The sequence below is a fragment of the Myotis myotis genome, unplaced genomic scaffold (assembly GCF_014108235.1).
Source record: "Myotis myotis isolate mMyoMyo1 unplaced genomic scaffold, mMyoMyo1.p scaffold_m19_p_6, whole genome shotgun sequence".
Lineage (NCBI taxonomy): Eukaryota > Metazoa > Chordata > Mammalia > Chiroptera > Vespertilionidae > Myotis > Myotis myotis.
In genome coordinates, this window is record NW_023416368.1 from 69161172 (window position 1) to 69175743 (window position 14572).

Here is a 14572-nt window from a genome sequence, read left to right on the forward strand (position 1 = left end):
ATGGAAGAAAAGAAAAATCTGATAAACAAGACCATAGCCATAAGTCAGAAATGAATGTGAAGAGAAAACAAGCCAAAACAACAAAGAGAAAAGTGGAGTTCTAAGTGATGAGGAAAAGAACACACACAAAAAAAACATGGCTTTGTAGTTTTGCATAAAGTGTGATTCCATTTAAATATATTCTGATTTATTTAAAGCAAGTGGATGAAGTTATTAAAACCATATGTTAACTCAAAGTTATCACATGTTCCTTTAAATAGGACATTCAGTCTATAACATACAAATAAGCTACAAAAATTCTGCTGAATTGAGGAGCTATTTGTTCGCCTAATCAAAGGCCAAGTTTGCACCTGAGAAAATTACTAAACCCAGAAGGAAAAAAAAAAGTCAATGAAATCAATGAACAAAACATTCACAAAGTGTAGATACTAAACTAGACATGACACACACACAAAAAATTACAAACAAGGATGCACTTATGGATCATTACAGTCCGACCTGTTTGCATTGGCTTAGTTAGACATGGCCTTCAATCTCTTCAAAGTTTCTCTAATAGCATCAGCATTAGAGAAATAGTGATGAACTGCAGCCCCATTGGGAAATCCTGAACGTACTCCAGGTGATATTCCTCTGTAGGTAAATATGCACAACGACTTTTACTACTTTCTCTGAAGCAAAGCACAAGCAACTTCTACAGAACACAACCTACCTTTCTGGAAGCCTTCGGCCATATATTTCTCCTTTCCATTTAGCTTCATTATCTTCTGCTCTTTGTTGCTGCATTCGATCAAAAATAGCATGATAATGTTCATATTGTCCCCGAGGAGAAAAAGATGATGGAGCCACAGCCCCTCCACTGCCAAAAAAGGTAGCCTAGGAATTAAAAAAAAAAGAGCTCTCAAATGATTATCTCATAATACCTAAAACACCCATAACATCCTCAAAAGAAAAAAATTTCAACATTTGACTTTCAAAAGGCAATTATCTAATTTGAAAATATTAATAAACATATTGCCTAAGGAAAATGTCTTCCTACTATATTATAATCATTAATAAAAAAGTAATATACTTTGTAACTAACAATAAAGCATAATTTAATGCAACAAAAATATAAAATGTCACTAAATTCATGTAAACAGGAAAAAAATCTGGTCTTAATTAATATGTTTTGAAACAAGACTCTAGTATACATTTTATGTGATCCCATTCTTTTACGTTTAAATATGTATAGCTTATAAGTAAAGCAGAACTGCTTTTGTAACATTCAAAATTATAGCTAACAAAAACATTTGCATATGGTATTTAACATACCCCAAATCCTTCAATTCAACAAGCAATGAAGACATAAACACCACTGAAACACGCTCTAGGTATAAATAAAAGAAACAAAAACACCATATAGATTCTTAAGCACAAAACTAGAAAAACATTTCATGCCTATGGCAAATGAATGGTCATAGGCACACTCTAAAGCAGTTGGTACTGAGCACATTTACAAAACAGAAAAAAAAATTGTCAAAAGTTAAAAAAATCTCTAAAAATTAAAGAAAAAACACTGGAAAAATATATTGTTCAACCCAGCCTTGAAAGCAAGGGAGAGGGAGAGACATACTAAATGAGCCAGAGTATTAAAGCAAAAATAAGCAATGTATGTATATATTTGGGTGTTGGCAGTAGGGGGAGGAATTAGGAAGACAGATATAATTAGAAGGAAGGCAAATAGGGGAATTAAGCTTAGTCATAAAAGGTTAGTACAGCTAACTGCTATCAAATCTGGGTGTTTGAGTTCATATAATAAACAACAGAAAGCATTTATAAACTTTCTAGTGGGAATAGAATACAAAAACAGTTTTTAAGAAATTCAGTAAGGCAAATTATGCATAATAAACAGGAATAAGAGAGAGAACAAGATTGAGGATAATTAGAAGGCTTGTTGCCCTGACACCAAGTCAAGACACCTAGAAATAAAAGGCATTTAGCTAAAAAGTAAGTGCTTAAAGGAGTTCTGGGTTCTCCATGGGAATGACGAAGGATAAAGGCAAAAACACAAGGATACAACTTCAGACACATAAGAATTCAAGCACATAGAAAACTCAAAGTTAGAAAATAGGAGATATCAGAAAGGGGTAAGAGTTAAAAAGAAGTAAGTGTATAATGTTACAGATGTCACAGTGGAAGAATATCACTGAGGTGAGGAAACCAATGACCTCAAATGTAGAGGTCAAAGCACTGAAAGTAATTCACACTGCTATGACTAAAGTTGAGTGGTAACGTTTAAAAAACCCATTTCTGTGAAGTGATGAGAACAGAATCCAGAACACTGACAGTAAAGGAAGAAGAGCTTCCAAGTGATAACATCTTAAGGAAGAAGTCTGAATAACAAAAAATACAAAGAAAAATACTAGAATCAAATAAAAGACATTTCAGTGTACTCTACGAGATAGCATTTGTGTTAACATCTTGACACAGTGGGTTGCATATCCTGTCTAATAAAAGAGTAATATGCAAATTAACCATCACTTTGCGATAAGATGACGACGCCCACAGCCAATAAGGAGGGAATATGCAAATTGATGCGACAAAAATGGTGGCGCCAGATGGAGCCACAGAGCCGGCCGGAGAGTGGGCAGGAGGCTTGGCTTCCTTGGTTGCCCCAGCCACGGTGGTGGGGGCCAAGGCAGAGGCGGTTAGGGGTGATCAGGCAAGCAGGGGAGCGCAGTTCGGGGCCATCAGGCCGGCAGAGGAAGGCAGTTGGGGCAATCGGGCTGGCAGGGGAGCAGTTGGGGGTGATCAGGCTGGCAGGCAGAAGTGGTTAGGGGCAATCAGGCAGGTAGGCAGGTGAGTGGTTGGGAGCCAGTAGTCTCAGATTGTAAGGGGGATGTCTGACTGCCCATTTAGGCCCGATCCCTGTGGGCAGTTGGACATCCCCTGAGGGGTCCCAGATTGGAGAGGGTGCAGGGCGGGCTAAGAGACCTCCACCCCATGCACAAATTCCGTGCACCAGGCCACTAGTAATATTTAAGAAAGATTAATTTTGCCCAACCAATGTAGCTCAGTGGTTGAGCATCGACTTATGAATCTGGAAGTCACAGTTCGATTCTCAGTCAGGGCACATGCCCGTGTTGCCCTTTGTGGATTGTGCAGGAGGTAGCCAATCAATGATTCTCTCTCATCATTGATGTTTCTCTCTCTCTCTCCCTCCCTTCCTGTCTAAAATCAGTAAAAATATATTTTTAAAAAATCAGAAAGACTAATTTAAGAAATATCAGCTCAAGATAAATACTGATAACTGATTAAAGATGTCTGAATAGCAAGAGATGAAAGTTGCTAGAAATAGGTAAGATAATTAGGCAGGAAACTCCATCCAGGTGTTCCTCACACACATCTCCAAAACGCGAATCTCAAGGCAAGCACCAGAATCAGAATTCTGGTGAAAGATAGTCATTTCTCCTAGGAGAGTGTTTACTATTTGAGTTTAGTCTGGTGTGAATATCTTCTTAACTTCATTTGAGTGTTTCAATGTTTTTCTTTAACAAAATTATGAAAACGAAAGTATGTAAACATCTCTGAAGATTCCTCTACTGAAAATAACATTGAAAATACTGTACTAGAATACTGAAGCAATATGACCTTTGAAAATCACTTATTTCACCCAATATGAGCACAGGTTGATGAATTTTGACAAATGTATACACTCGTGCAGCCACTACCACAATCAAAAGCATATCCGTCACCCCAGCAAGTCCCCTCATGTTCCTTGGAAGCAGATGCCTCCCCACTCCAGCAACTACCATCTGCTCTGTCCTGTGAGTGAGAGCTGCCGTCTCTGTAATTTCATGTAAATGGAATCATGAAATCTGTACTCGTGTCTGGCTTCTTTTACTCAGTATAATGTTTTGATTGTTCCATGTTGTTAAATGTATTAACAGCCTACTCCTTTTTATTGCTGAATAGTATTCTAATATATTTTCAAACAATAGATATGCCTCTTAAATATTATGATCATCACATGATCAAACTACATATGTGGAATACTTCATAATTTTTCTAAAAACACGTTCATAAGAGATACATCAAAAATGGATAAAGCAAAAGTGTCCCAGATTTTGCAGATACTAAGTAATCAAATCAGCTGGTTATTTATACTAAGAAGAATGTCTTTATTAGTTAGAGGTATATAATAATATTAATTTTGAAATTCTTCCCTTAATATTTATTTTTTTATTTCATCTCTATTTTGGGGATTTCCTTAATTTGATTCACATTATACTGAGCCTCCAGGTCCTTATAAACTGTTAAGAAATCAAACAGCCTAGGAAGTTAAATATTTCAAACCCCCTCGGGAATAAGCACAGAAATTAACATAGATTTAGAGCTGTGAGAAATTTGTTTTAGGTCAAATAAATTACTTTATTAATGCTCAGTGACAGCATTATAGAATTTATAAAGTGAAGCAGAAATCTGTTAAGTACATAGTATCTAACACTGTGGAAAAATTGTCTCAATTATCAAACAACATTGACAAAAATGAACTTTAGGATTAAATACAGCTTTAGGCAGGATAGTAAGAAAAGTTATTTTATTGCACAGAAGATATACACAAAAGGAAAAGAAAAATAATCAAACTCTCAACATTAATCATGGACTTGATATGAAATACTTGACAATATCTGAGGGCCTAACTTTGATTGGTAAGTCTTTACTTTCCAATCAGATAAAAGGTTATTTTAGAATGAGTCAAATTCCTCATCATTCAGGAGGTAATAAGTTGTACTTCCTGCTAGATAGTATAGTACAAAAATAACAAAATGAAATATTAAAATAAAATTGTATTACTAAAGATTGTATGTCTATACTAATACAGAATTAGAAAAAGTGACTCAAGAAAGTCAAGATAGAACATATATGTCTACATAAAACAGACAAAGCAGACTTTTATTCATATCATAACCTTTGAAGAATAGAAACAAGTAAGAATGGCAATCAATTCAAACTGACAAATATATATCCAGCACCTAAATATCAAGTTTAATGAGCATGGGTCAGAGGGATTCAGTTTAAAGGGTTGACTAACAGTTGATTGGATAGTACAAATTAATACAGAGAAATAATAATGTGTCCATTTTTATGGCTGTGTAACAAATAACCACAAACTTAACAAATTAAAACAATATCCATTTATTATCTCACAGTTTCCGGGGCTCAGAAGTCTGGGTATCCTGCTCAGGATCTCACCAGCAGAAACCAAGGTTCAGCCATAGCTGCAATTCTCAGCTGAGGCTCAGGGTCCTTTTCAAGCTCACTGGTTCTTGGCATTAGTATAGCTACATGTCCTTGTAGCTATAATGGCTAAGGTAACCCTTTCCTTGGCCAGAGACCACTACCAACTCTAATAGATCACTAAGTTCCTTACCATGTGAAAACTTGCCTTTTTCCAGGCCAGCAGAAGCATACCTATCTCTAACCTTCTCCCCATCCAGGCTGCTATGAGGGAGTCGTGAATCAGATGTTAATGAAATCACAGGAGTGACTATCGCCTCTACCATCATCGTTTTCCATAAAATAAAGCCTACTTAAGGAGCTGCTATACAACCATATTCACAAGTTCCACCAATACTCAAGGGGAGGGAAAAATACAAGGTGTGTACACCAGGGGTCAGGAATTTGGGGGACCATTTTAGATGTCAGCCTACACAGATAGGTAAAGATGCTACATGAGCAAAAGAGGAAATACAATATAAAGATCAGCAGAACAAAGAAAGAAGCAGGACATTAACATATGAGAACTTGCTAACCAAACTCCAGGAACTATTCTTAAATTTTTTTAAAAATAAGAATTTAAGGTTCAGAAAACTTAAGTAATTTGTATAGTTATATAGTCTGGATCTATCCAAAGCAAATGTTTGAATTAACAGATCTAGTTAGATAACTGGTTATTTAATACACAATTAATGATTAACTTCCTTGTTGTTGTTTCTTAGGTTGGAAATGGGAATGAGAGTGAGGAAGTAGGGAAGGGTAGTATCAAATAAAGAGAAACACAAGTGCAAAGAAAAAATTAAGCAGACCTCACTCCACAAGGAAACTACAAGTATGGTCTTTAGTTCAGCATGACTAGAGCATACAGTGAGTGTATGGTAGGGAATGGATGGACAGAAGCTTAGAGAAATTGGTAGGGGCCAGATGAACATAGTTCTTCTGAAAATTTAATCTTGGAGGACACATGAAGCTGCAGAGGAATTCAGGCAAATTTGATCTGATTTGATTTTAAATAGATCTTCTGGCAGGAACAGTGTATCCATAGCTTTTACATAAAAATGTTTAAGCAATTGCCAGTCACATACTAGTTATCAATACAAGTTATATATCAAATAAAGGCAGAAAAACTAAGAATTCATAATAGAGGCTGAAGAATTCTAGATTAAATGTATACCTAAAGAGAGCCAATTATATATATTGTAAAGAGCAAGGTGAAACTAGAAAAAGAGTGGCAGTACTATATTGGTATCAAGTGCCTACCTTTACTTCACCACCTCCTCCAGCACTTAGCACGTTTTTCCATCCTTGTTCCCTGGCCCTATTTATTCTCTCCAACTTTGGGGGGAAAGAAACAAACAAACAAAACACCATTTCAAGTATTTAATATAAAATACATAAAATACATTTAGTGATGAAATGGAAATCAGTGTTCTTTTTTTAAAAAGTGTTTGTGGGGAGAGAGTGGAATATACCAGGAAAAAATGAATTATCCTCTTACCCTTTCCTTTTCTTGCCTTTTCATCTGTTCAGCCTTCATTAAACTAATCTGTAACAATTTTAAAGACAAACTTCTTAGAACCCTTGAAACTAACACCATCTGCAGCTTGGCAAGGGAAGAAGAATAAGAGCAAAAAAAACTACCTGATCTTTTTGTTTCTTTGCTTTATCAATAAATTCCAACCTTCTCTTTCTTGCTGCTTCCTTAAATAAACAAGAACATTTTTATCAATAATAATTTCTACTTTTTCCAGTACATCAGGAAAGTTGGCACACCAAAGGTAGAGGTATGCCCAGGGAGGTAAAAAAGAAATGTCAAAGGTATTTTTTTTTTTTTTATAAAGAAATAAGGAGGAAAGGTTTGGAGGTTTTTCTATAGCTTTCATTTCTTTTCTTAAAATTATTTTTGCAAAGCTTTAAAATAAGCAGACAGATGTCTTTATACCTCAAACATTTTCCTCCTTTCTTCTCCAGGATTCACTTTCTTCAATGGAGTTTGATGGGCCTGGACAAAAAGTAAAACTACAAATTAGATAAGGATTTGTTATCTACATTTCTATCTGCATTTGTTTTCTACATTGATATACTTAAAGAACAGTAGCTTTCAAGCTTTTTCTAAAAGTAACCAGCAGTAAGAAATATACTTCACATCCAGACCCAGTAAAGGCACACACACACACCCCCAAAGTTTCATAAAATAACTTCACTATGTTTAGTAGATTCTGTTACTTTCCGTTCTATCCCCTTTTTAAAAAGTCCCTGCTCTTCATCCACTAAACTAATTTTGCCACTACTAGGAGAGAGCACTCCACAGTTTTTAAATAGTCAAGAGAGAGTTCTGGGGTCACTGTTATGGAAGTATAAGGAAAAAACACACCACTGTAGATATTGCTCTTCATAGTTTACAAATACACAGTTAACATTTTAAAGTATGTTCTATTATATAAAATTTAAAACAATGGGAAATGCTACTCAGAAGCTTTGTAAAAATACGCATTCCTTCCATACAATGGAATATTATTTGGCAATAGAAAGGAATAAAGTACTGATACATGCTACAACATGGATACATGCTACAAACTTGTAAACATTATGCTAAATAAAAAAATCCAGTTGCATACTGTATGATTCCAATTATATGAACTATCCAGAATAAGCAAATGTACACAGAGACAGAAGTAGATTAGTGGTTCCCGAGGGGTATGGAGGTGGGGGACAAACGGGAAGTGAATGCTAATGGGGAAAAGATTAGGGTGTCATAATAATGTTCTAAAACTGATTGCAATGATGGCTGCACAACTCTGGAAATACCCTGAAAATCATTTAATTACAAACTTTAAATGGACGAATTGTATGGTATATGAATTATATCGCAATAAAACTATTTTTAAAAAATACATATCCCAAAAAGTTGCTGAATCATAATTTTTGGACCTGGGGCCCGCTTTCTATATATTGACAAGTTCCACAGGTAACTCCAATGTGGCAGGTCTAGCACCGGTATCAAAATTGGTGAACCACAAACACCAAACAATCTAAAAATATTAATGCAAGTATTACAGATTCTTACTGTAAATGATCAGCTTTTAAATAGGTTATACAATAATGTAGAATAAGAAGAGAATGTTTAAATAAGATACCTACAAACTCTAGGGTAAGTTACAAGAAGTCGTAAGTTATATTCACCTTTTAATGTTCCACATTGCCCTACATATAAGATACTCAAACATTTGTAAAATAAAAATATCAAACTGTTCCTCTGAGATCACACAGGTACTTTCAGAACACTATGTCTACACAGAAGAGAAAAATATGGTAACATAAAACATCCATACCAAGAGAACTGTTTTTGTGTTTCTTTTTAAAATCAGAGGCAAAATACTGAAATGTGTTCATGGAGCGCCCTCTGGTGGCTTAATAACCACTTCTTTGTTTTAACAGAGCCTTTAAAAAATAACTTACAGGGGTTGGAGCAAAGACAGTTTTATGATATGTAAGTATTTTATGATATGCTGAGTAATGATGTAATATATATTAGCTTAAATTTTGAAATTAAAATTAAATGAAAGACAATATTATTAAGCAATATGGTTTTCCTTATGAACTCATTTTTAAGTTTGATAGAAAGTTAAAAAATCTAAAAGATGCTTCTTTAGATTTCCAGGGGGAAATTAAGTCTTTATAAAAAACAGTCATGTAAAAACCCAGGGGGAAAAAACGTATCTTGAAAATCTTATTTAAAATAATTCCAATATTTTGTTATATTTGAAAACCTTTTCAGACATTTGATTGCCACTTCTTTTTTTCTATTTATTATTTTTCCTCTTAAATTTTTTTCTACCTTTTATTGTGGTAAAATACACATAACATTTACCAATTTAACCATTTCTAAGTACAGTTGTGTAGCATTAAGATCATTCACATTGTGTGTATACAAATGTAGTTTTAAGTGGTATGTATTAAAATAAGCTATATGATATTTCAAGTACTGATTATTATCTAGTTCTCATTGCCCTGGTTTAGAAAAATCATATTTGTTTGCCTAAAAAGTTTAAGGACAACAACTTGCCTGAAATCCAGAACACATAATTATCATCTAAATCACTTATGGGTCATTCAGAATATTTGAGAGAATATCTATTATTCAGAATATTATTAACTAGAATCTTAACATATCAGAGCATACTGCTCTTGCATACTGAATAATATTAATTGAAAATGAGAGAAACATTAAGAAAACCAATATATTTCTTGATTCTATCAGCTACATGAAAGAATAGATTATATAGTTGGCTACAATCCTACCCAAACGTAAAGGGCCTTCTGTTATATCATTAATCCAATTTCACCAAGAGTTCCAACCCCTCCATTCAGTCAGGCTAAAACTTGCTCAAGAGATAAGACAACTGCATATCTACATGTCCATCCATGTGTACATTCCTTATTGAGCTAATATAAAGATAGTCCCCAAAATGATAGATTCATTCCCAGAAAGTCTGCATGTGTACAACCAAATGTTAAAATGAATTGTAGATGTAATAACTGCCATTTTGGAATAAACATCTCAAAAGCTGTCTATGAATTATCTTTACTTTGACTCATATTCACTGAACTCCATTAGAAGACATAAAACATTTCCAAAGCAATTTTGATCCAGGGCATGATTTGTTAAAAAAGAAAACATTCATAAGAATGCAATCTGACTCATTTCATATCAATGAAATATAATACAATCACTAATAATAAAGAAAAATGTACAAAAAGTATATATAACATTAAATAAAAACATCAAAATACAAAATCAGAGCTACGTTAAAAATACAGGCAATATAAATGTAATGTTTGACTACTGGGAATATGTTCCTTTCCTTTCATATTATAATACTGCCAAAAGTATACTAAAAGACCACAGCAAATTTATTGAAATACATACTTTATAGAAAAAAATTCAGATCAAAATTATACTACTTAAATTACTTCAAAGAACCAAATAACTCTAATAGAAATCAAGTTTCTAGCTCAAGAATTAAACATATATATATAAAGAATCATTTTCTGCTCAAATTTCTCTTCATCACCTCACACTGAAATAATGTTATCTTAGGCAATAGGGATGAGAGCTCAAAAATACTGGCCTGCTGATTGTGCCTGAAAACAGGATTTTTATTTGGCCTTTAACCAACCCTATTCACGGCTCTTAAAAATTACAGGATATTGCTTTACTGACTTGGAATTCACTTTATTCAATAATTTCTTCACTTTTTTTTTTTTAAGAAACTTGCTAGACTCTTTACTTTGTGCAAAATGTATAAAAGATGGTCCTAACTCAGAGAGCTGACAGTCTAGAAAAATAACACGAGAATATAATAAGGTGCTAAAGCAGTTTAAATAAGGAAGAAATTATTTTCCTGCCTTTTTGGAGAACAGGACATTTAGGGAAGAAACAAGAAAGGTCTTGTATTTGAGGTATTTCCTACTACCTCTCTTAGATCAGTGCAGAACTTTTTTTTTAGTACTCACCAAATCATTTTAAATTGGTTTAAAAGAGAGAGTCATGGAGAGAGAAAGAAACATCAATGTGAGAAACACTGATCGGTTGCCTCTTGTTCATGCCCTCATTGGGAATCGAACCCATAACCTGAGTATGTGCCCTGACCAGGGATTGAACCTGCATCCTTTTGGTTCATAGGATGATGCTCCAACCACCTAAGCCACCTAACCAGGGCAGTCAGTGAAGAGCTTTGAACACCAAGGTCACATTGCCAATGTGACAGTCTCCCAGGCCATAATACCAGCATTATATTTTTACTAGAGGCCTGGTGCACGAAAATTCATGCACTTGGGCAGGTCCCGCAGCCCAGCCTGCACCCTCTCGCAGTCCAGGACCCCTCAGAGGATGTCCGACTGATGGCTGGGAGAGGGCCTAAGCTGCAGTTGGACATCCTTAGCACTGCTGAGAAGGTGGGAGAGGCTACTGCCACCACCACTGCACTTGCAGCCGTCAGCCCAGCTTGTGGCAGAGAGGAGCTCCCCCTGTGGGAGTGGACTGACCACCAAGGGGCAGCTCCTGCATTGAGCATATGCCCCCTGGTGGTCAGTGTGCATCATTGTAACCAGTCATTCTCCCATTAGGGTCAATTTGCATATTACTCTTTTATTATATAAGATATATAATCTAAAGCTAACAAAGTGAGCAGTCATCACACAACTTGCTCATTTTTTTTTTCATGCCTTTGTCTCTTTATTTGGACTGTAAGATTTGAGGAGAGAAGAAATATGGTCTTTACTTTGTATTTTCTAAGGACTTACAAAATAATCCAGTATCCATGTGACATGTACTTAGCCACACAGAAAGAGGCAAAGAAAAGAAGAACATTTAAAAAGAAGGAGGGGCTACCTAATGAACAAAGACAAGAAAGAAGAAGCATATACATGGTATAGTCAGTAACTAGTGTTAATTATATTAGGTTTTAGTACAGTGGTTCTCAACCTTGGCTGCACATTAGAATCACCTGGGAATCTTTTTAAAATCCTGATTTCTGGGCCTCATCCTCTGGAAATTCTGTTTCTTTGTTACTAATGTTGTGGCCCCACCCCATAACAAAGAAACAGAATTTCCAGAGGATGAGGCCCAGAAATCAGGATTTTAAAAAGATTCCCAGGTGATTCTAATGTGCAGCCAAGGTTGAGAACCACTGTTTTAGTATCTTTAGTACTACTATTAATAATTTTAGCAGACTACTTATCTTACTAACTAAACAAAATTGTTACTAAAACTACTTTTTTCCTGTTGACCACATGAAATAAGCACACCTTTCAGTGTTCTCAAGAGACTTAACCATTATCATCATTTTTCTCTCTCCAGGTTTTGTTTCTTAATAGTTATCTATTTGCTAAAAAGAATAACAAAATGGCTTCTGTAGAGCGTTTTGGTTGTTAATCATTCTTTTAAAGAACATTTGAATGACCTGGAAAAGCCTAAGCTATTTGTCCAGAACCAGTGGAAACAACAACAAAACTCCTTGCTCTCAAGAGCTTTTGCTCTGTTACAGAGGAGTCGGACAGTTGGCAAATAAAGAAAAAACACATAGAGCTTTAGATAGCGACAATGTGGAAAAAAACAAAGCAGAACAGAGCAGAGAGAACTCTGGGCGTGGGGAGAGGGACAGTTGTCAAGGATGAAGGCTCTATTCATAGGTCTTGAGCACAGACCTGAAAGAACTAATAGAGAAAACTACACAGTTTTCTCAAGGGAGAGTCCTCCAGGAAAAGGGGATAGAAAGTACAAATGCATTTTTGTTTTTCAATTAAGGGCTTGGACATGTTTGAAGGCAACGAGGTTCAGTTAGCATGGCTGGACTGGGAATAGCAAGAGGGGTCGAAAAGTGAGGCTCAGGGAGGTAAGGGGGCATCAGAGGGCTCTGCAGGCCATTTTAAGGGCGCTGGCTTCACCCTGAGAGAGACGAAAAGCACTGCAAAGTTCCAGGAGGAAACTGCAACAATCTGACCTTTGTTGTCAAAAGAGCATTTAGGCTGCTCAAGTGAGAACAGACTGAAAAACCTAAGTTTGAAAGCAGTGAAATCAGCCAGGAGGTTACTATTATAACCCAGGTGAAAGATGAGGGGGGTGGGGAGGACTAATGTGGTGAAAAAATAATGAGAAACAATCAGGCCATGAATATATTTTGAAGGCAGGGTTGCTAGGATGATGTTGAAAGAATTCGCAATGATGACCCCAAAGGTTTTGATGAGAACAAATGAAAGGACTGAGTTGCCATTTACTGAAAATAGAGGAACAGATGGGAAGGAGGTGGAATCAGGAGTTCAGTTTTACACATGTTAATTCTGAGGTGCCTATTAGAAATCCCACTGGAGAGATGAAGACGGAGCTCAGGCGAGAAGTCCAGGCTGAAGATACCAATTTGAGTGTCTGTTTATAGATGCTGTCAATTAGAGAGAGAGTCTAGTACAAGAAGGAAGCTGTCAGGGACATGAGGAACTTGTAAAGGAAGCTGAGATAAGCAGTCAACAAGGTAGGAGGAGAAACAGAAGAATGTAACACTGGACTCAAGTGAAGACAATGCTTAAAGAAGAAGGGGGTAATCAAGTGAATCAGAAGCTGAGGGAGAAGACAACTGACCCCTGGACTTAACAGCATGGAGGCCACTAATGCCCTAGTCAGGAGCTATTTGTAACAACTGACGAGGAAGCCCTGAGCGGAATGGATCAAAGGGAAATGAGAAGAGGGGTGGGAGACAGCACAGACAATGCCTTGGGTAAGTTCTGCTGTTAAAGGAAGCAGAGATGGATATAGGGAAGCAGCTGAAAGGAGGTATGGGAGATAAGGAAAGATTTTTTTTTTAGAGACTAAAGACACAACATGTTTGTTTGCTAACAGAGATGACTCAGTAGAGAGAAGAAATATGATGATGTAGAAGAGAGCCCAAAGAAGGAAAATAATAATAATATAATAATAATAATAATAATAATATACTAGTACACAAATTGCAGAGCTGACTACAACTAAGAACAGATCATGTAATAGAAACAAAAGCAGACTATTTCAAATGGATATGACTGACTGGAAGAAGTGATATAGAAAAATTTTCTTCTAATGGCTTCTATTTTCTCAGTGAGATAAGAAGCAAGATCATTAGTCTGAAGTGAAAAACAAGGAGGCAAAGAAATTCATCATCTAGAAAATGGGAGAGTAAGTGGACTGAGGAAATATCATAGGGTAGCCAGAAGGTGCCCATTTGACATTGTTGGTTATAAATGTAAAGTGAGCACAGCTAGAATAGGGCAGGAGAGCTGAGATGGAATTTAAGCCAGAAGAGGAAAATATAAACTAGGAGGAAATGGGCAATGAAAAACTAACAAGTTCCACAGGTCCAAATAAGACAAAGACATTTTTGGAGGCAGTCTTTGAGGAATGCACAGAAAACATAGGAGGTAATGGTCAGGGAGTGGGATGTTTATTGTTGCAACGACAGAATAGTTGCTACTATTAATATTATCAAATTTGATGGCATATTACAGATGAGAGTTCTGAGGTATGGTAGGAGACAAGACCATTCATTGAAAGAGAACAATCAAGAAAATAAAAGGCCATGCACTATTGAAACGGTCATCATTTTGGGATACTAAAATCATCAAGAGTGATGACAGTGAGTCAGGTATTAAACTCTTCCAAAAATGAGGGTCTGCAGATGACCCTAACATGGGGGGGGGGGGGGTAAGCCGGTGATTTAGCCTAGTGGCAAAAGTGTCAGAGCTTGGGGAAGAGGTGAGGGGTTAGGAAGCAGGAAATAGTCTG

General features: G+C 36.0%; 1 protein-coding gene across 7 annotated transcripts in view; it reads right to left on the reverse strand.

Moving 5' to 3' along the window:
• NEK1 (NIMA related kinase 1) overlaps window positions 1-14572 on the reverse strand; it is a 149244-nt gene that overhangs the window by 84706 nt on the left and 49966 nt on the right. For 4 of the 7 annotated variants that reach the window (XM_036314341.1, XM_036314340.1, XM_036314343.1 and 1 more), the window contains exons 12-16: window positions 7202-7261; window positions 6901-6960; window positions 6758-6805; window positions 6520-6594; window positions 710-873 (exon numbers count right to left, since the gene is read on the reverse strand). In XM_036314341.1, coding sequence (XP_036170234.1) covers window positions 710-873; window positions 6520-6594; window positions 6758-6805; window positions 6901-6960; window positions 7202-7261 — 407 coding nt within the window. Of the gene's footprint in view, window positions 1-187; window positions 631-709; window positions 874-6519; window positions 6595-6757; window positions 6806-6900; window positions 6961-7201; window positions 7262-14572 lie in introns of those variants that run through there. The other 3 variants (XM_036314346.1, XM_036314344.1, XM_036314345.1) reach the window with 3 other exon arrangements.